The sequence below is a fragment of the Condylostylus longicornis genome, unplaced genomic scaffold, assembly GCF_029603195.1.
Source record: "Condylostylus longicornis isolate FDR11 unplaced genomic scaffold, ASM2960319v2 ptg000098l, whole genome shotgun sequence".
Lineage (NCBI taxonomy): Eukaryota > Metazoa > Arthropoda > Insecta > Diptera > Dolichopodidae > Condylostylus > Condylostylus longicornis.
In genome coordinates, this window is record NW_026578066.1 from 1,017,550 (window position 1) to 1,040,576 (window position 23,027).

General features: G+C 25.3%; 1 protein-coding gene across 2 annotated transcripts in view; it reads left to right on the forward strand.

Annotated features, from left to right (window-relative positions):
* Window positions 1-23,027, forward strand: part of LOC129614015 (bumetanide-sensitive sodium-(potassium)-chloride cotransporter) — a 98,908-nt gene that overhangs the window by 22,906 nt on the left and 52,975 nt on the right. For both annotated transcript variants that reach the window (XM_055528384.1, XM_055528385.1), the window contains exon 2: window positions 20,751-21,316. In XM_055528384.1, the coding sequence (XP_055384359.1) occupies window positions 21,096-21,316 (221 nt within the window). In that variant the 5' untranslated portion in view covers window positions 20,751-21,095. The remainder of the gene's footprint in view (window positions 1-20,750; window positions 21,317-23,027) is intronic.

A 23,027-nucleotide genomic window follows, 5' to 3' on the forward strand; every position in this document is an offset into this window, starting at 1 on the left:
AAAAAAGAAATATACATATGGGGGAACGCAAATTTCCCACCCTATATGCAGGTGATATTTATATGAAATACTTAGTTCTAATTATGTTGCAGAACTCAGCTTACACTGTGCTTTCTGATTAGAATGTATTTTTTTAGTATACAATATATTTTACGTACCTAAGTATAAAAAAATATTCTTATGCAGAATAAATTCAATGTAAATTTACTTATTACTAGATTACATGCATGAAATAATTAATATTTTCCCTCAAATAATTAAATTTTTCTAAGAATTCATTATGAACTCGATATTCATATGTGTGTATGTAATTTTGAGTACTATATTATTATGAGATGTCCAAAATTATGATGCTAGAATGTTCTTCCAAATATGTATGTTAACACACGCACATGTATGTACACATATTCATTGAATATAGTATAGTGTATGTATAGCAAATATTTGCATTTTATGTATAAGCATTACTGACACTTAACGACATAATCTATGTACATACATACTTATGTATGTTCGGACATTTTGGAGAATTAATTGTCTAATTTAATGTATGTACATAATTATGTTCGTTTGTATCTATTGTTATTTTATGTTTCACATATGTATGTTTGTATGCATGTATAAACTTATTTTTATACCCATACGAACGTATGTTCGAAGGGTATACTAAATTTGCTTTACCGTTTGTAACGCAGAAATAACGGTCTTAGATATAGACTCAAGTGTATGTTTTTGATCAGCGTCGAATTCTGAGTTGATTTAGCTTTGTCTGTCCGTCCGCCCGCCCGTCCGTCCTAGCGATAACTCAAAAACTAATTGAGCTAAGTTCACCAAATTTTCACAAATGATTAATTGTAGTAAGTGCCAGAACCCTATTTAAATTGGACATGATCGGGGCACCGGTTCGGGTAGCTGCCATACAACTTCAAACGTTATTTGGCTATATCTCAGAAACTATAAAAGCTATGGTATTGAAATTTCACACAAATAAATATATTAGTAGAGCCGATGTGTTTGATAAAATTCGTTAAAATTGCTTGGCTCTTTCTGGTAGCTGCCATACAAGTTCAGTAGTAGTTATGCAAACACAGTATTTTGAAAAACACTGTACTGAAATTAATATGGTATTACGGCAACTTAAAGTCATAGTCTGTCTAATACAGTTACAGCATATTTATTCGCACATAGGATAACAAATTCGTACAGGTATCACAGAGTTGACAAGGTCAACTCTATTTTTTCTCGTTTTATGTGAAAAGTAAGTAAGTAAGTAAAGCATGATTGAAATTTAAATTCATTATGACCAAGAATTACGCACCGAAATTCATTATTGTAGAAATAATGGACCTTTTTTGTACATAATTAAAAAAATTGTTAAGTGTATTGTTACGTAATGAGAAAAAAATTATCAATAATTTTGTATTTTTTTTTTTTATTTTAACTATGAATCGTTATTAAATCACCCATTTTAATCATAAAAACAGCAGTCTCACGTTTCATTTTTATTTTTTGAAATTTTGTTTTTATTTTGTTTGTGCTGGCATTGGCACCAAGTTTCTTGTCCCACTATTTTTATGATAATTTACCACTTATTTTTTTTTTTAATTTTTTTATTTTATTATTCTTATTTTTTCGCAAAAAATTCTGAGAAAGTTCAACAGGTAAACATTTTAAAAATCAAAAAAGAAAATATTGCAAAAAAAATAAACAGAAAAAAAAACAGGAATAAGTATAAGAAAAAAAAAACAACTGACAGAGGCCGCAAACCACTTTGCAAAGTTCAGATGTCTCATTTTGCCCTGTATAGTGTGGAGTAACCAGCATTTTCATAATATTCTCAGTTTCTTTTTTGCTCTTTTTATTATTATTTTTTTTTTTGTTTCAATTCTTTATTTGTCCTCTGTTATGTTCTCTGTTTCCTTTTAAATCTTCTATTTGCACATGTTTATTTATTTGTTTTGTGGTAATTGTGTTGCGATGCTATATTAAAGCGAAGGTAAAATGTTTAAATATTTATCCACCACATAATTACATAATGTGTGTGTGTGTAAATGCGTGAGTTTGTGGTTATTAATGTTTTTAAATGTTAAACATTTTTTTTTGCAATTTTACTTAAATTAAAAAAAACCTTAAATTTTTTTTCGGTTTTTTATTTCTTAAGTTATTGCAAATGGTACGACTGTTGCGTTTACAACTTATAAGAAGTGTTGAGTAAATGACTTTCTGAATTGGAAATCGAAATTTCAATACAAAATCAAAAGCAAAATTTTGAGTTATAATATTTATACGTATGTATATATACGTATTATCAAGTTGTAATTATCAAGTTTAAAACTGATAAGAAGTGCTACTAAGATTCATTTTTACCTGTTGGTCGAGCTTCTACTTACGAAACTTCTAAAACTAACAACAAACGCCTTCTGATCGATCAACAAGTATAATATTGTTTGTTAGCTTCCAAATTTGATCACTGTCTTAATTACTTTTTATAATGTATTTCTGTTCTCACCCTAAAAGTATGCAATAATAGCAAATGTTATAGCATATGTGACGTAATTGTTTATACCGTATATGGTTTTGTATGAACTCGTATCAATACTGTACAAAGTTAAAAAAATGTTTAATATCAATTATGGATATTTGCAAAGTATGAGAATTGAAACTGAACTGCAATAAATGTGAGACCTTTCTATTTTGTAATACGGTTGACAAATTTGGTTCCGAAAGTGGAAGAAAATGGAAACTCCTGCAAATACATTTCTAGCAAACAAAAAATCTGTTTAATATCTTGGAGTATTTTTGCATCGCAACTTAAACTATTTCAAGCAGATTGAATATAATATTTCCTTTATGATGACAAAAAAAATATTTTACAATTAAAATATTAGTAACGTGGTAAAAGTATTTTGTTGTCAATCATAACAAGGTCTACGCTTGCATATGGTGCACCAATATGGTAGAATATAAAAGCAAGTTTAATAGGAAAGCTACGAAAGGCAAATGCATAAAAGTCTATGGGCCAGAATATACAAAAAACTCGATTACAAGAACTGTTATTCCAACAAACGCTGTACAAGAAAGCAAACATAATTAGAATCGACAATTTTCTTTTAAAATTAATTCGAAATCATTATGATAAAGCACAAAGTACTCATCAAAATGATATCACATATATTTCACCGCAAAGAGAGATATATCAAAAAAACCTTGCAGGCCCGAACATTTCGTCTTCTTAGACCAAAATAGTTTCATTGAATATAACCCAGGTGACATGAACTTTGAAAACTTAAAATATAACATGGCAATTTCGGAAAAGGACATAACATATACATATATACTATAAAATTGATGATTGGAAAATTGAACGTTTATGTTGTCTTAGTGACATACATATAAGAAATTGAATTTATATAAATACAATTTTTCATTAGGGTATAAAGTATTAGGTTGGGGCAGGCTAAGTTTTATAAGTAATTATTAGTTTTTATATTCAAATTTTCCATTAATTTTAAGTTTCAAATCGACAAAACCTTTCAAAATATTATTTCCAGATGACTTAATTTTTCCATATAATAATAAATTAAATTTTTGTTATTTTAAAGGAAATTCAAATTTTATTAAATTTCATGTGAAAATTATTTTATGAACATCAATAAAATTCTTTATTTAATACTTAAGATCCAATTAATTTATAAAAGTGGTTAAATAAATTTTCCATTTCAAAGTATACTTGTATTTCCACCCACAATCTAGGCAAAAGAGTAAAATATTTTAATATAATGATTGTATTTAAATTTAATTTATACCATAAATTTATGATTATTATATGATATTGAGAGTTATAGCATGTACACAATTATGTAGTATGGCTTGTGTTATTTAATTCTGTTTCATAATAGTTAAAATGTGCTATAAATAATTGGAATGTTTTTGATTTTTAACTTGAAATTCATTTATTCATGGTTATGAAATTTATGAAATTAATAATTTTCCATTTTTAATCACTTTATATTTGTATAATAAATTTTATATAATGACTTATGTCAATTATAATTTTATAATTATTATCAAATAATAAATTTTTATTGAAAATATTTGTATAAATAATGTGTAGGTAAATTATCCTTAAATAAGATTATATGATTATGAATTTAATAAATTAATGTGAGCAACTATTTATAAGTATTTGATTGAGGTATGTTGAAAAAAATCTGCAATTATTTTATAGTTCTTTACCTAAAATCGGTAGTCTGGTAGAAATAAATATTAATAAATGTTCGACTGATAGCAACGACACCCGTATTATCCTCGAACGAAGATTTAATGTTAAACTAAAGGTACTAATAAATATTCGACTAATAGCAATGACACTTTTATCATCCTCGGACGAAGATTACGGCCTATGCACAACAGGAACTGTGCCGACTAGAATGAGGTGGAAACCAGTAATGAAGTAGATAAATACTAAAAGTGAAATGGAAGAATATGAAAAATTTGTACAAATAAAATAGTATATACTTGATGAACAAGGACACAATGTGGTCATCTTCGGCTTAGGATGAACTATTTGAATGTTAGAGTCTAACAACATCAGGACCTTTCAGACTATCGACATCAATAATGTGTTTTAAATTTTAATTACCTTTATGTACTTAGTATTATTATGTAGAATTTTTTAAGTTTCTTGATTTTTTGTAGGACTTTTGGTAGACCATTTAACGTTTACAGTTGCCTGTCTTCTTTTGATTTATTAAATTTAAAATTTTGATTTTTTTAATATTGTGTGAATATATAAATTTTACATTCACACATAATTTATAAATTTCTAATATGTTATTTTACCACAGACTTGTTATTTTATCATTTTCCACCATTCATGTTGAATAAAATCAAATTAAATTCAAAACACAAAATGTTATAATATTTAAGTGTAAATTTGATGTTAGATTTATATTCACGATTATAAAACTTTGATAATTTAATATAACTTTCTAATATACATTACACATACATACATACATATATGCAAAATTATTTGCTATTAATTGTCTTTGACTTTGAATTATTTATGTCAGATGAAAGAATTTCAATTGAATAAAATCAAATTATTAAGTAACTTAAAATTAACTGTACGTATATACATGTATGTATTTAAAAATGCATTATACGAATTTTATATGAAATAACTGTAAAATTCAATGAACGTTTTGCACCTCTATTAAAATAGATAATGTATAGATAAATAGGTATAAAAATTGTTGGATAAGCGAGAAAAACATTAATTTATTCTGGTGACGTTAAACTTTTGTAATATTAAATTTTTAGGTGTGGGTGAATTTTCCTCTACTTATTAATGCTTAATATTATTCCAATGGACAATGACTATTATTCAATAGAAAGAAATTTAAAATTGTATTACGTACTGATTTTGATTAATATTGGTGTTTGGATATTTATAGTGCATTTTATATTGAAATGTGTGTTCAATAAAATTTTCAATTGTTTTGCGTGAGTGAACTTTTATTGTAAATTACCAAATTGTTATAATTTTTAAATTTTTTATAAGTTGTTACGGTTGCACAAAATAAATTAAAATGTATTTTACACGTGCGAATAATATATTAGTGTAAGAGTTTGTGTTTGGTTTCCCTAGTTCTTTATATTCCTATATATTCGTCATACAAAATGGTTTTGAATAACATTGCTAGAAATTTAGTCTCTTTTTCTTAATTGTTACTTACATATTTTAAATTTTTTTATTTCTTTTCAAAAATTGATTTGAATAATTTAGTTTACATGAATTTCTAATGATTGAAATTCATTTTAACTAAATGGCATACTTATAGGCACTGTCAATAATGCTTGACTTATATAGTATGCTCGACTATAAATTATTCGGATTTATTATTTTTTTTAGCTTAAACAATGACTTTATTTAAACAATTTTTTTTATATGGGCACATAAAATTGTGTATTTGAAATATTTTCACCGGTGATCAAGTAATTACAAATAAATACAATGTAAATCTCTGGAAATAAAAATCGTAATTGACTCAATCAATTATAATATAGGTTAATCGAGCAATAAAAATAATATCGTAACAATATATATAATGAATTTATAAATGATTAAGTCAAACAATATGTGATCAAATTTTAGATCAATGAAACCAATGAGAATAATAACAACAACAATTTATTTAATATGTTCTTAGTCTATGATGACTCTTACCTTACCTTTAATAAAATTAATTGAGTGTTAATTTGTAGGAAGAGGTAATATTTGTACAGATTTATAATATTTCTTATAAGAATAGTTGAAGGCCCCTTAATTTACTTTTAAAAAATTTCACATTATTATTATTATTAACACAGCAACTAATTATTTATTAATGGAATGACTTTTACAAAATTTTCAATTTTCAAATTGCGTATATTGTTTAAAATATAATTAATTTTGGTAATTTTGTTTTTGATTGTATGTTTTATAAAATTATAGAGAATTATAATCAATGGATTTTAATTAATTCATTCAAAATTTTATAATTCAATAAAAAATTCACTTAACTATTTTCATTAATCAAGTTGTAATACACGAAAGCAAATAGTTGTATTGTTGATCTTTCGACTGAAAATCGTTCTTTTGGGTGATAATTTATTGCTTTTAATTTCAATTCATATACTATAAGTGCAATTAATTTAAAAAAAAAATTAATGTTATATTACAATAGCTTTATTTATATACATACATAAATTTAAATGTAATTGTAAAATATTCACGGATACTATAAATTTTCTGTTCATTTTTAATTTAAAATTTATATTTCTGAATTCGTATATTATAAAAGATATGTATGTGTACAGCGGGGTTCATGATGAAATTTATTGCGTGAGGTCTTACATTTATAAATAAATTGAAAAGAAAAAAACGGTCCATGCATACATGAACAATTAATTTGTAATATTTTTGGAAGTTTTCCATTATTTCGATGTAAATAGAGGAAAGCTTGGTTTTTTCTTTAAACTTAAAAACTTAAAAAAGCATACAATCAAAAATTTTGTTATATCAAGTCTAATCATAACAAGTGCAAGTTCTAAATCAGAGAAATGATTTTCGCCTAAATTTGACTTTGGCTTATATACATTTAAAATTCAATTGAAAAGCACCGCCTCAAATTTTGTGGTACAAAATGTTCATTTAAAATAAATAAGTGTCAATAAACTTTGTTTTAATTCTTATTATTTAAATTGATTAATTCAAATTTTATGAGTTTAAAAGCTTACACACACTAAAATCATTTTCGATTAAATTTCAACTATTTTCGAATTCAATTATTTTGTAGTAATAACATGCGAGAGCAACGAGAATTATTAGGATTTTCATATAATAGTTATAAAATTTATATTGTTCTACTAGCAATTTATAAAATTATAGTCAGTATGAACGTACTATGAATATTAATATATTTACAATGTACTACTTTCAGATGTTATACATGAAGTGAGCTCGGTTTGATATCATGTACATAATATGTAATAATTTAATAGACTATAGAATAATGATGTTATAAGTCATAACTGTCCTAAATCGAATTTGGTAGTTTTTAAATTTAATTTCCACTCTTTTACCAATAGTGATAAACCATATGATATCAGCAACCAACTGACAGATTCAAAACGTAAAATTTATTGTTCATCGAACGGATTAATATAGTTTTTAAAAATTAACAATTTAAAAATGCTGTTCGGCGCCAGCTAATTAAATTTCATGCGAAAATTTTGAACCAAATTAATTTTATTTTCCATTGATATGAAATATTTGACTAGCAGATTGAGGGTTGCAGCTCGGGCGTCAGTCCTTACGAATGTTGAAATTGCATACCAAAATAAGATATTGAAAACATTGCAACGAAATAAAAAAAAAATAAAAACATACAAAACTTCTTAACAATTATTACAGCTTAGGTGCCAGTTGTTCCGCGAAGTTGTAACAATAAGGTCTTCAACAAACTTTAGATTTCTAAACAGTTACTTAATATAAGGTAGTAGTGGTTGTATCATTTTATATATTATCCCATAGTTCATCATCATCATCATTTTTTGGTTCTATAGCTCCGCGTTGACCTCGTTCACAATCTTCCGCCAGACTTGACGGTTCTGGGCGGTTTCCTTCCAATCATGGACGCCAATTCTTCTGCAATCATTTTCTATACCACCGAACCATATAGATCTGGACCTGCCTCTTGCTCTTGTGTTGTATGACCTTGCATCTTAGGATTCCGCATCTTAGTCTGTGTTTCTTAATATATTTGACGATATTTTTGCCATCAATTAGTTCTTCTAGCTCTCGATTTGATCTTATTTTATATTCCTTGTTTTCATTTAATTTTGGACCAAATATTTTTCTGACCAGTTTTCTTTCAAATATTTTTAACAGCATCTGAGCGTATAATCAGATCTCCCACCTTGAGGGTTATAAAGTCAATGTTTGACGTTGGGCTAGTAGCCCACTCCATGAGAATTAACTTACTATGGAAAATTTACAAGAAGAAGCTCAAAACGATCGAATTCACGGTATCCCATAGTTCAATGTTTAAATATTATGCCTACCGTATAGCTGGCTTGTTTTATAAATGCTTTAAAGTTTACATGCAATATAAATAATTTTGAACAAACATAATTGAAATTGTAAATGTATCTCGCTTGGTTAATTAACCGTAACCGTCAATTAGGTGAAGTTTCTTTGAAAATAAAAAATGTCCAAGCGACAAAGTAAATTTTTTCATACAACTACCACTACTACTATGCCAACTAATTTATAATCATATCACCTTTTTTTTTTTTTTTGAAATAATTTCTTTTGTTCTATTTTTGTTATTGTATACTTGTAAACATTTAGCATCACCATCAACATCATCATCATCACATAATTTTACTAAGCATATCATTTCATCCGATTTTTGACGGAAGCTCTATATCTTTTATGACGCAACAACAGACTGAAAGTTCTTTTGTTTTTTGAATTTATATACACACACACACATACCCACATAATGTTGGTATGCTTAAATTTTTACTATTTTCATTCTGTTTGTACTTTTTGTTTTTTTGAAAATATTAGTTAAAATAATAAAAATATAAAAAGAAAAAGTGCTCTATATGATTCTTTGAGTTGTGAATGAAATGACCAATTAGTTAAATAATATAATGCGCTACATCTGGACAAACATACAAATAAATTTCTTTATAGAATAAAAGGTGATATTGTCAAGCATAAAATACAAAAAAAAGAAAATTTTACATTTGAGAGGTTATAAATTCCGGATATAAAATAAAAGTGGTGAATCTAGATTTTAAAAATAATTTAAATTTATTATAAAAGGTTTTTTTTTGTTTGTTTTAATCTTTTATTATTAGAATTTTTTTTATTATTATTGCAATGTGTAAAAATAAATCTAGATTTTTTTTGCATTTTTCAATTTACATACATTAATATTTTCATCAAATGAAACAAGCTTAGGATTTTTGTCTAAAATTCTTTTCTTTATTGCATAACCGAAATTTCTGATATGAGAAAAATATTTCGAATGTCAGTCTGAAAGTTTGTGTTTCTTAAAAATTTGATTTTGTAATTTTACTTATTGTGAATGAAAACGTATACGATTAATTCTGAGTATCGATGTTTTTAAAAATGTGTTCGTTAGAAAAATATGAAGTCTTAAACTGTCACATAAGCGTGTTTGAAAAAAGCAGAATTGTCGTAACAGCATATCTAATATGACTAAGAACTGACAATGTAGATCAGATTATTCGAAAATATGTACTACTGCAATAAAGTAGTACAATGTGCTCAAAATTATTGGTCTAATCAAGATTATATGTTTATTTTTAAATAAAATTTTCATTAGAATCTATAAGTATATGCGAAAAGAAGTAAACGAATAAGATATATGGGAACGAGCTCTGATTAGTAAAAATATTTTCTTCATCCTCTCGGTTTTCAAACAATCTTACCCTTATAGTAAATTAATTAACCTCTTTTCCTCTTTTTTTTCATCAGAGTTTTGTTCATTTATTAGTGAAACATTCTTATGCCGTTGATTGTCAAATTGATTCTCGGCCGAATTTTTTATTATTTATTAAAATTACTTTAGATATTTTTTTTAACATTTAAGAAAATTTAAAAATTTTCATAATTTTCAAAATAATAAGGGTATTATTGCAGCAGGTCTATTAATATTGCAAGTTACATACTATATTTAATTCTTAATTGAAATTAGGTAATTTTATTTATTTTAAGTTATTTAAATTATGGAAATATAAGCAATATTTGGGATTTATGAAGACATTTTCTGATTTTCTGTAAAAAGTGTACATCCAACTAGAATAACTACAAAAATAAATATGATTGCGTCTTTGTAATTATAATTAGTATAACTATATAAATTATGTATTACTTGCGGGCTACTCACATGCACGCTGTAGCACGCTTCATATTATTACTTTCATTCTTTGTTAATATTCAAGCTGTATTAAAATTTTGTTTATGCATTTACTATAACATTTTAGAATAATTCATAAATTTTTCTAAAATTTATGAATGTAATCTTAAAATCGGTCTACAAATGCTATAGCTATTATAATATGTAAGCTAAATAGTATGAGCATGTTTCCATAACAATGTATTTACAATTAGATATTGTATGTATATTTAGAAGACATTAAATTTTATGTATAGGTACATACAAAACGTATATTATGTACTTGTATATCTGTATAAACTAGTTTAAAATCATTTTTATTAAATTAAATAAAATTAGAAGACAACTATAATAAAAACAAAAGTATCCAACTGGGTCTAGGATAGTCATATTAGAATTTATAATTTGCAATTTATGTACATATATATAGTTCAAATATTAGGTACATGAATGTTTCGGGCATTATAATTATATTCCACACACTATAGAGTCAATTTATTGAAAATAAATTATAAAATTTAAAAATTTTCATTCATAATTTTGTTTTTAAGTTAAATAGTAATAAATAAATAATTGCTAACAATTAAAGAGATGTTAAAGATACTTATTGCAAATGACTACTTATATTAAACAGTGTATGTAACGTACAATTAGCGCTATACTCCGGACTAGTTGAAAGTATTTGGTTTCTTCCATAAAATGTAAATATTGAAGATTTTACTTTTATTTTCCATACGTTATAATATAAAGCCATCTGCCGGAAAAACTTTGAGCAACTATATTCATAATGTTTCATTATTAAAAGTTGAATTTGGGAGTGTTGTGCGTACACACATTTTGTTTTATAATTAGAGTGTTACTTTAGAGTGTTACTTTAGAGTGTTACGAACCACACACAATGCATGTTCAATTTGTCACAGAATTATGCAATATTAATGCAATCATGCTTTATTGAAATGTAAAAAGTTCGAATTCGAATAAAGAATTCAGAACTTAAATTTAAAATTTGTAAGCATTATTATTTTCATTTTTATATTTTAATTTTGGAATTTTAATTTTCTTATAAAGCTACTCATAGAATTTAATGTGCGCGAACATATGAATTTATATAGAAAAAATAATTTATGTCAAACTATTGTCTATATTTTGATTCTTGACCTTGTAAAATGAACATAAACAAACACATATAAATAATTTATTTATACATTTCTACCTATGTGTATATATAGAGTTAAGTTGACATCGATATTTAGCTTAAATTGCTACGATTATGTCAGATAAGATATATGGAATGATTCAAAAGCAAAAAAAAAACACTTCTACTTACAGACTCTTTCTACTTTTTTTTTATAGTATAATTTGAAATGAAATTTAGCTTTTGCTTATTTTTGTATACTTAGAATTTAATTTACTAAAATAAATTGCATAGATTTATTTCTATGCTAGACACATTGACTACTATTTTTTTTTTTATTTTTTTTATTAATTTTCATTTGAATTTGTAATTTTTTTCCCCCGTTTCGGTGTAGATTTAATATTCTAAGAGTATACGAACTTTTTGAAATGTAGAGTAAATTGGAACGTGTAAAAATTATTTCTGCATTTAGATTTTAATAAAACATAAAAAAAAGGAAGGTAGTTGATGTATAAATGTATGTATAAATGCAATTTTAAAGGTTACGTCACTAGATTGTAAGATTTACTATTTTAATTCGAATATTTTGTTTTAATAATGAATTTTAATTATTAAAATGTGTTTGCAGAATAAATGTAATTAATTTATTTAGATTTAATTATTAGGATATTCAGGAATTGAAAATTGTAAATTGTTGAACAAAAAAAGAGATTTTTTAATTTAAAATAGAAAATCTAAATATTAAAATCTGTGTTTTTAAGAAATCTTTGTCGATTTTGAATGAATTTCACCTCATTCACCTCATACTGTAAGCTCGGCTGCATATACCATAAGGTGAATAACACGGCTGTATGCACATTTTGACGAATTTGTAATAAGAAATTGAGTGCAATAATTATGCATACATATTTATTCCGGTAGATGGCTTTGAATTTTTATATAGAAAATTAAAGTCAAATCTTTAATAAATTAAGAATATAATGTGCGTTTTTTAATAAATTTCGTCAAATATTGTTTAATTAAGAAAATTAAATTCTAAAAATTTAAATATTGATATTCAATGACATATACGGTTTCCAATATTTTAATTAACAACTTCATTAATTAGGACTTTATAAATTTTCATTCTCATTAAGATTCTATAAATAAAATATTTAAAAATACCTGGTCTATACTCGTATACTAAATGCAATAAAAATATACTATTTTTAATTTTTTTTAAACAATTACATATTTTGCTTTATTAATTACGTAAAATCTGAATAAACAATTGCTTATATTTCAATTTTATATTTTTAGTTAATTTTCTAAAATAATTGCATTTATTTTTAGAAAAAACAAAGAAAATTTTTTTATTGTTTGATTAACGTCTAATTAATATTATTTTTTAATGAAATTAAATAAAAATAGACCGTAAATACTAATCAAAATTAAAATAAAAATACTTACATTCTAAAAATAAATCGAAAATAAATAAAGTTGACAAATAAATAAGCTTTTTGAAACTCTTTATAAATATTTGTTATGTAAATTATATTTCATTACATAGTGTCCTTAATTCCAGATTTTATGTAAATCAAGATGAATTTTATTTTTTTGTTTTTGCATCATTATAAAATTCAAGGTGTGCATAAATAATACAGGTAAATAAATATTTTGTACTATATACAAGGTGTTTCATAATAATTATGACAAATTCGCTTAATTTTTTTTTTTAGAACAAACGGCATATATTTTTTAACAAAGTGTTAACAGAACAGAATTTTTATGGAATTTTCTAAAGAATTAATTACATTTTTTCGCTCAAGGTTTTCTATCTCATAAAATAATTCTATTTTAATTAACTCAATAAAAAATTAGAAAATTGGCTACTAGCGGCTATTTAAGTTATTCAATGATAATTGTCCAAATCTCTTTATAAGCATATCTGAGAAAAGGCAAGGGACACAAAAATTTTACATATGATTTTTTTTTTACATATGTACATATGTTAGGGATGGGAATAAAATATATTGGAATGAGGGGAAAAACTGTTTTTCATTAACTCTATTATAGCTCTTGAGAAGCCCAATACCGATTTTGTCCTATATATCTATGTTACTCCTGCGCGACCTGAATGATTGAAAAAAAGGCCAGAGTAGATCATTGGAACAAATGCTCAGGATTTTTTCACCCCAAAATATTTATATCTCGCTTAGAACCAGAATATGCGGGAATTGGCAACAATTGGTCGTGTAGATATGAGGTTATGGGCGTATGTATTATGATTTTATAGGTAGACTTTTTAAGTGCCTAAGGGTCTCGGCTCCCTACGGAGAGAGAAAATATCTCCCCCTGATAGCATTTGTTAAGGTGGAAACACATAGTGCCATAAGCAAATTCTCAAGTCGTAATATTCAATTTTCATACTCTGATTTGCTATATTTGTAAGTCGAAAAAATCTAATTTTATTTTTTAAAAGTAAATAGTTTTCATTTTTATTGTTATTTAATTATTTTTTTTTAAATGCTAATTAAAAAGAAATGTTATTTTTAATATTATTTTGTAAATAATTTGAAATTACTTAATTATGAAATCAAAAAACAATATCGTATTTGTTCTTTTATTATTTTAATATCGTATTATTTTTTATGAATAAATGTGACAAAGTTTTAATTAATTTTTCAGTTTAAATTTTGTCATAAAAAATTTATTTTATATTTCTTTGTTTTTTTTAAATAATCTGTAAAGAATTTTGTATTAAGAATAAGAAATTGAATTATTTTAGTAATTATTAATTTATTATGACTTTTAATTTTTTATGATGATCATTCTCTAATTTCTCATTTTCTTATTCTTCATTTTAATAGCTATGTGAGAGTTTAATGTTTAAAAAAATTTGAATATGTATTCTCTGAGTCAATTTTTTATCATAATTATTTCGACAATCAATATTTTAAAAATTTTATATATCTTTATTAAGAAATATAAAAGAATTTTAACGCTTGTCATTTTTATGGCACACTTGAAATTTAAAATCACACTTAGACATACCGTGTTTAATTTTAGTTTATAGTTTAACAATAATTTAAAATAAGTTCATAATAATTTAAGATAGAGTTTAGATTAAATTAATGATTAATTTTTATGTAATTGGTTCAAGATCCTGATTTATTTTGTTTATAATCTATTTTAACGACTTAATGAGAATTTTTCTCATTTTTATGTATGAGTCATTTAAATTTTCTTAAATGCTGCTATTATTATAAAAGTATTTAAGATCTTAAATATCTTAAATATCACACAGACGTTCAATAAAAATTTTATAATATTTATGACTAATTTTATAAAGATTATTAAAAATCGTGACGTATACTGTCATAAAGTCTAACTACTCGCAATGTATGTATAAGCTATTACTTATTACTAATTATTTGAATGTCTTATTCATTTCAAGGGAACATTTTCTTTTTAATTACATCAATTAAAATTTTTAGTGTATGCTAATACCCTAGGCTTACTACATAATTTAGATTAAATGATAAAGATTAATGATAATAAGCATGTGGAGTATATGCTTTATAATTTGTAGGAATTGGGATTATTAATTTACGACAATTTAAAAAAATAATTTTCTTAATAGATTGCTATACTTCTGATCTGATTGAACAGAAAAGAGAAGGTTTGTTGATTAAAATTGTTTTCGAGATTTTTGTAATTGCGAACCAGGTAAACTCCTGCCTTTCTCTGTTATGTAGTTTTGATCTTTTCCGGCCATACGCTCCTTAGTATGATTATGCGCTCCTTAGTAAGCTTATATGTAGTTTTGGTCTTTTCCGGCCATACGCTCCTTAGATCAAGGAATAAAAAGAATGTGATGGCGTATTTACATCGAGTTAATTTCAAAGGCAACAAATGTCCAGTGTGTAGTAAGTGCTCGGTTCACAATCGTTGTTGATGGGGCGAATAATAATTATTATTTATTTCGTAAAATGAATGACATTTTGACCAATTAATTTAGCACATTTCGGCAAAGGGCGTTAAATGAGAATCAACAATAAAATGCAGAGAATTATGGGTTTTGTTCAGGGATGTGTGCCTGTGAAAGGCTTCTCTGTTAACCCGGCTATTTTGCCATTTATTAGAAGAAGATCATTATAATCGGTCCTTTCTTGTTAAATGACCGATGGTATGGATCTAACGTGGAAGCCCTCGTTTATGAAATTTGATTTGAGGTTTGAAAAAGCCTCAATAAAAACAATTAAAATAGGACTAGAAATAGAAATTGCCCTTTATTTTCCATTGCATATCTAATCGTAACTTTCTTTCAATCATATTTTATAGCCTAGCTATTTCATATACACACTTTTGAAAGCACTTTCATTTAAAATCTAATGATAAATGATAAACAACTTGCATGTATCAAAATAATAAAAATAATTTATTATTGTCATATTTTAAAATTTTTGGCCGTGATAAAATTTAAAAATCTGTGCGAGATAATAAATAATAAAAAAAAAAATTTATAAAGTTCACGTTCACGTTCAATTTTTATGATATTTTTTTACTTTTAAATACTAATAAAAGTCATAATTTAATTAAAAATTAGAAAATATTATTATTTTACTCATCACTACTAAATGTAAATAATTGTTATTATCTCAGATCACAGATAGCTTTGAGTAGGGTTGAATTGTATTTCTGGTTTAGTTGAATTGTTTGAATGTTGTGTATATAAGAAAAAGCATTAATCATGCTATATAAATAATGTATAAATATATACATATGTACATACATAAACACAATTATGTATATCTGTATATAATTACATGTGCATATAATGGCAACAATAATTATGAAAGGTCTGCATAAGCCATTCTATAATGCATTCCATGTGGCTATTGCAACGCTATACTCTAGTTGTGTGTTTGTATGTTGCATAAACGTTTAAAAATTATGATTTCAACGTCAGATAATTATTATCTCATACTCTTATACATGATGACATTGGCCTTTATGACGTGTGGGGCTACGAGAAAATGACAATGGCAATGAATCTGCCAGTTTATTATTATTTTTAAGTTTATTATGGGTGTGTATTCTATATATAAACTCACACATACTCAATTTATAATTATATTTTTATGAACAATGTATAGGATGCCATAAATTTATCATTCTGCTTGAACACAATTTCAAAAATAATTTAAAACTATAGAGAGGACATTGCATTCATACATCATGAAGACAGCTAACTTAAACTACTGTCCCAAAGCACGGCATGCATACACAAAGAATAAGTCAGTTGACGTACAAAGTTGTAACGGCCATAAACAATTCTGCACTATAAAGAATATAATCTTAGAGTGCCCAGCACACCCCAAAGGGTCATTCTTTCTCCTTTGGATTCTTGCGTTAAATGACATCACGGCCGGTAAAAGGAAAAGAAGGAAGCTCCTGACGGGTATACTTTTGACATGCTAACTTTTCGGGCTGTTGGATAAGAACAGAAAATTTCTTTTCTTCGGTGCGAAAACAAGACGATAACGTTTCAATTCAACAAATCAGACGCAACAATCGCTTTAAATATGTCACGGCATAATGTAATCTATAGTGGTTTCTTGGGGTTATGGTGGCGAGTTGTATCGCTACCAATGAGCTTATTCGTTTTAATAAAAATTTATAAATTTTTAAACATCAATGAATCAATACACCTGTTAGAAATTTTTCTTTCAATATTCATTATTATTTAAAAGAAAATGTTGAGTACATTTTTTTGTTTTGTGTAATTCATAAACTTATGTATTTACACTGGTACAATGCAATTAAATTTGTTGCTGAATAGTTTTGTCAAAAGTTGTAATGGAAAATTTCTATAGCTTTTCTTGTTAACATTAATTAATTATCATTTTTTAATAATTTACACAAAAAATTTATTATTTAACTAAATGGGAAGATTTTCTAATTTCAAATCAGTATTTTATTTTATTGATGTAAAATTAAAGATAAGAATTAATTAGAGATGATCTTTTTCGATTTCATTGAAAGAATATTAAAATTTTAAATTGAGGACAAGTGAGAACTCAATGAGTAACTACAAATTTATTAGACTAGAAAATTCTAAATTCATGACAAATTAAAGTTTTTTTTATCAAATTTTCGTACTGACTAGGAGTTCATATACATGACAGTTAGTATTTATTTTATAATATTAATTTTTTAAGTGGAAAATAAATATGTAATTAAAGTTAATGTAGAATTTCTTTAAATAAATATGTTTAATATTTTTATTTGATTTGAAAAAATATTTGGGATTGTACTGCACTTCTTTCCTAATTTTTGACGATTGACTTTTGTGCATACACACTTTAAATTTGAAAAGTGATCTTATCAAGAACAAACATAAATGAACGTTTGCGGCAAACAAAGGGAAGAAAATAAAATCATGTGATATAAGTAAAGTCGACTCCAAGTAATCATTCATTTCTACTTCTTAATTGCATGTAGTTATGTTTTTAACAAAAATGGCATATAAATTTATAACTTTATTTTTGTATTGATCTAGCTATATGGTTTAAACACAAGCCATTACAACGACAAGCCACTTTAATTGAAATTTAATGCAACAATAGAACTTATTTGCAGCTTCCACTGTTATATCAAAATTTGCTTAACATTTACATAACAGTCTTGGGAAAATATCATTACCTGAAATACTAGCTTTATGTCACTTAAAATACAAAAAGTGTTAATGAGGAAGAAATTTATTTTAGAACAAAAATAATATCAGGAAGCATTATTGACACATTGAACATTAATGTCAATATGTATGTAAATCAAATAACATTTTAACTATTCGAACATTTTTTATGAATAATTTATTATGAATTACAAAAATTAGAGTATTCAAACTAAAATTAGAAAATTAGAATCATTTGATGTTATTCATTTGATCATCAGATATGTAGCGTTTTTGTTTTTTTTTTTTTATTTTATGAAATTTATTAATAGATTTTTCTAAAAATATCAATATTTACGAATCTAATTAAGCTTTTCAAAATGAAAATTATATTGACTTATATTTAATTGCTTGTTAGAATAATATTATGATACATTGAACCAAAAAATATGTGAATGTATGGTAATCAAATATTGCCTATACTCAATTGTAAATTATGTTTTCATTGAAATTTCTGAATACGATTAGTCATTACGCAGTGCAGAACTAAATTTAGTTGCGGTACAATGAAAAAGTAAAAGATCTATTGCGTTAATTGAGTGTAAAGTAAATATTTCAGTATATTTGAAATTTATGAATTTAGGAAGGAGTTTATCTCGGGTTTTGTTGTTTTCGAGGTTTCCTATAAATCGTTAAAAGTTACTGAAATGATTTTCAGAGGGGAAGATAGCTCATTTGTGGCAAGAGTTGTAGGGTGTGAGCAAGAGGGAGGAGTTAGTAAGTTAAAATGATAGCGTAGCATAGATAGATTTTAAATATTAACAGAAGGAAGTTAATATGTACACGGTCCGGTGCTCGCTTAATGATCAAACATTGATATAGACATTGGTACTGAATGTTAGGGAGGAAGTAATTTGCGTATTTGAGTAACTGTGCTGCCGTTTCGTTAATTTTGTATGGGTTATTGGTTTAGTTACTAGATATTATTGAATGTGGGTAAAAAGTTGTTTTCAATAACAGTTATTGACTGCGCACGTAAGAAGCATAATGATATTTGCCTGTAAAATTACAAGAACGCCCAATTTTAACACTCAATTTAGTTGTATTGTTGAATTCTGTAAAAACACAAATACAGTAAATGTCTGATTGGATAAATTTTCCGAAATATTAAAATTATAAAAAAATTATAAAAAAATGGAATTGCTAAAAACAGTTAATTATATCAACAATTCACTGTTTAATCACCGTTTGACCACATGCAATTAGCTCCAATTAAATATCATTTTAAAATACTAATAGCCGAAATTAACTATATATTTAGCATAATTTGAATGTCAAATGGGGCAATTTTTTATATTAAATTTCACTAGGACCTGTCATATATATCTTATCATGATTTTTATCACTTATTGTCTTGTATCACTTGCTGTCGTGCTTTATTATAATTGTGGGGACTTTATCATTTTTTAAAATTGATTTTTGATGTTCGATGATATTATGATTTTTGATAACGATTTTTATCTATAAGAGCATAAAAATGTAGGTAGTTACCTTTAAACGTTATTATCGTTAATATGAAATTGTAAGTGTACACACCCAAAAAAAAAAATTTTTTTTGCACGTAGAGTAATATTCAATTAATACTGAATTGAAGTGATTTTGTGCTAATTTGTGTGATTAGAACTATTAAACTTTTTATTAATATTTAAAATTAAAGTGAGTGGAACTTTTAATTTATATAATTTTGTTTTTCAAAGTTGTTAATTTCAACACCATATAGTCGAAGACGGACTACACTTAAAGTAAAAGAATATATACTGATTAATTTTGCTGGTACAGGGGCGATCAGTGTATGTTTGCCGGCGTGAAACACAGTTTATTTACATCGTTGGTATGGTGAAACGACTTTTTGAAGAGGAGGAATTTTAGCACTGCAATAAGCTATTAGAGATGGGTTCACAGGGATTTGTCGGATTTCGAACAAGGGTTGCATGTTTCTATCAGAGAGTCATGTTTTACGATGCCTCGTGGTTGATATTATAGAAGAGCTCTTTTCTTCGCTTTCCGTAGGTTAATAACTAGGCAGTCAAGTAGAGAATAACTACTTGATTTGTAGCCAAACGGCGCAATAGTGCTATATAGAGTGCGACTCATTCGATTACAACAACTAACTAACTAACTGGAAGGTAAACCAACTAACCATTCAGTCTTTATATCCCTACAATGAAATTTCTACCCCACTACAATGAAATTTCAAATTAAAATAAAAAATTTTGTAATTTTTAACATGGCAGGCATTTTTTAATAAATTTTTTAACATAATTTCAATCATTTAAATTTTATTTTTGAAAAAAAAAAAAAATTTTCTATTTACCTTAACTTCCTATTATGTTCAAAATAATATTTTCAATTTCAATTTTTATTATTTTCATTATTAAATATTTATTTATTAATGTTTTGTTTCCTTTATTTCCAGATAATTCATCAATGTTGAATAATAATAGAAATTTTCTCATCGACACATAAATGACAATAACAAATCAAATATTCACTAAGTAATTGTATACATACTACATAGAATAGAGCTAGGCTGTAAGACAAAAATTTTTTTTTTTGGTTTAAATATTTACTAGTTATATAAGACAATCATTTTACCGCCATTTACGACACATTTATATGCACAAAACATATTACATTCATATAGAATATTAAAATAAAATACGATTATTATACATTCGAATAAAAAGGTACTTTTTGTCAAAAAAAAAGTCAAAAATATATTTTTATAAAAAAATAAAGGAGAAGACAAGAAAATATAAAAATGTCAGATATTCCATCATTTGAAATGGGATCAGTTGATCGCCCAAATCGTTTTCAAGTTAATCCAGTAAATCATAAAAACGATGGAAAAGATAAAAATAATTCAGATACAACACCACAAGAAACATATCGTAGATTACCAAATAATGATGGTGAACCAATAGAGGATGATGCATTTAATGAAGACACTTCACAAATGGTTAAAAAGGCAGCACCAACAACGTAAGTTTTTTGTTTTTTTTCTTTTTCTTTTATTTACTCGTATATTAGACATAAAATGTTTCGGATATGCACGCGTATTATTAAATTTTATGCGCTCATAATTTTTAACCTGAAATAAAGTGTTTTTTGGTAAAGCAATAAAATCTTACTGATTTAGCGACAATAAAGGAATATTTGAAGAGTCAAAATGAATTTGAGAATTTTTAAATTCATGTTTGGTATTGAGTGAATGTTTTTAATTTTTCAAAAAATTTTGTATAACAAATTCATAAATTTTAATTACAGAGTTGTTCGAATACAATCACATGTGGTAAATTTGAAAAATCAAATGATATTAAATAAGAAGTACACAATAAATTATTAAATAAAAAAAAAAAATTTTAAAAATTCAATATTTTTAATTCGCACATGCTGCCATAGTCCCATTATGATGCTGTTTTTTTAATTCTATGACGTTATTTTCATGATTAACATGCTGTATGAACTCTAAATTAAATAAATCGAAATTTCTAAATTTAGAAATTCTTTGCCTTTGAGGTATACACAACAAATCATTCTCAAATATTATTTTTCCGCATCTTGTGCTCTTCTAAATGTGGGTCGTAATGTTTTGGAATCAAGACGATTTTTTTTTTTTTGTTTCTCTTATTATATTTTAAAGTGTTTGTTTATGAATATGTTTATCTTAACACTTAAAAAATTGTATATTTATATAAACATTCATATTAAGTGAATTATTCTTTTTATATTCATTTCATTTTATATATATATATATACATACATATTTAGGTATGTACAACTTCAAATTCGCACTCGTACTTATATAATGCAGATAAACATACATGATGTTTATGTGTATTTATGTACAAGTTGTTTAAGAAGAGAGAGATCATCAGAAGCTGCGTATAAACTGAGAAAGAAAAATATTTTATTATCTATTCTTAACACATTTACAATAAAATTAATGTGATTTTAAATTGTTAACATTCATGTTTCAAGGAACAAGATTTTGTCTATCTGACTACTTTAAAAAAATATCTAAATATAATCATGTTAAGACTTCAAAAGTCGTATTAGAGATCTAAAAGTGAGAGTGTTTTCAAAAATTCTAGGTAGGTCATTAAACCCATTTGATGATTTGATATTGTTTTCAATAGAAATACCTTTTGTATTAAAAAAAAGTGTTGCCGTTTGTAATTAGAATGTACTTCTAAACAGATACTTGTACCATTGTGAACTAGATATAATTATTGATGGATTCGTGTGTGAAGAGAATATTGAACTCATAAACAATTAAAAAACAATTTAAAATGAACTTTTCTTTACAACTTAGTATTTTACAAAATAAATTTTCTATTTGAGTAATTTTAATAAATTATTTCCTAGAATTTTAATTTATAAACCTACAATATTTGAAAATTTTTAAATATAAAATTAAATATATTTGATTGAATATCGTATAACATTTTCAATTTGTAAGAATATTGTTGACTATATTTATTATTTATATTTTAATATGCTATTATTAAAGATTCTCGTCTTCTGTTTCAAAGAAAATTAATTAACGTTTGTCATACATCACACGCACTATTTTATAAAAAACTTTCTATTTGTCTCTTTTTGAGGTGTCAAAATTGTATGCCACACTCCCTGACATCAAAAATATTTTTCGAATTGTCTTGTATTGGTTTCTGAATAGTTTGCTTCAGTT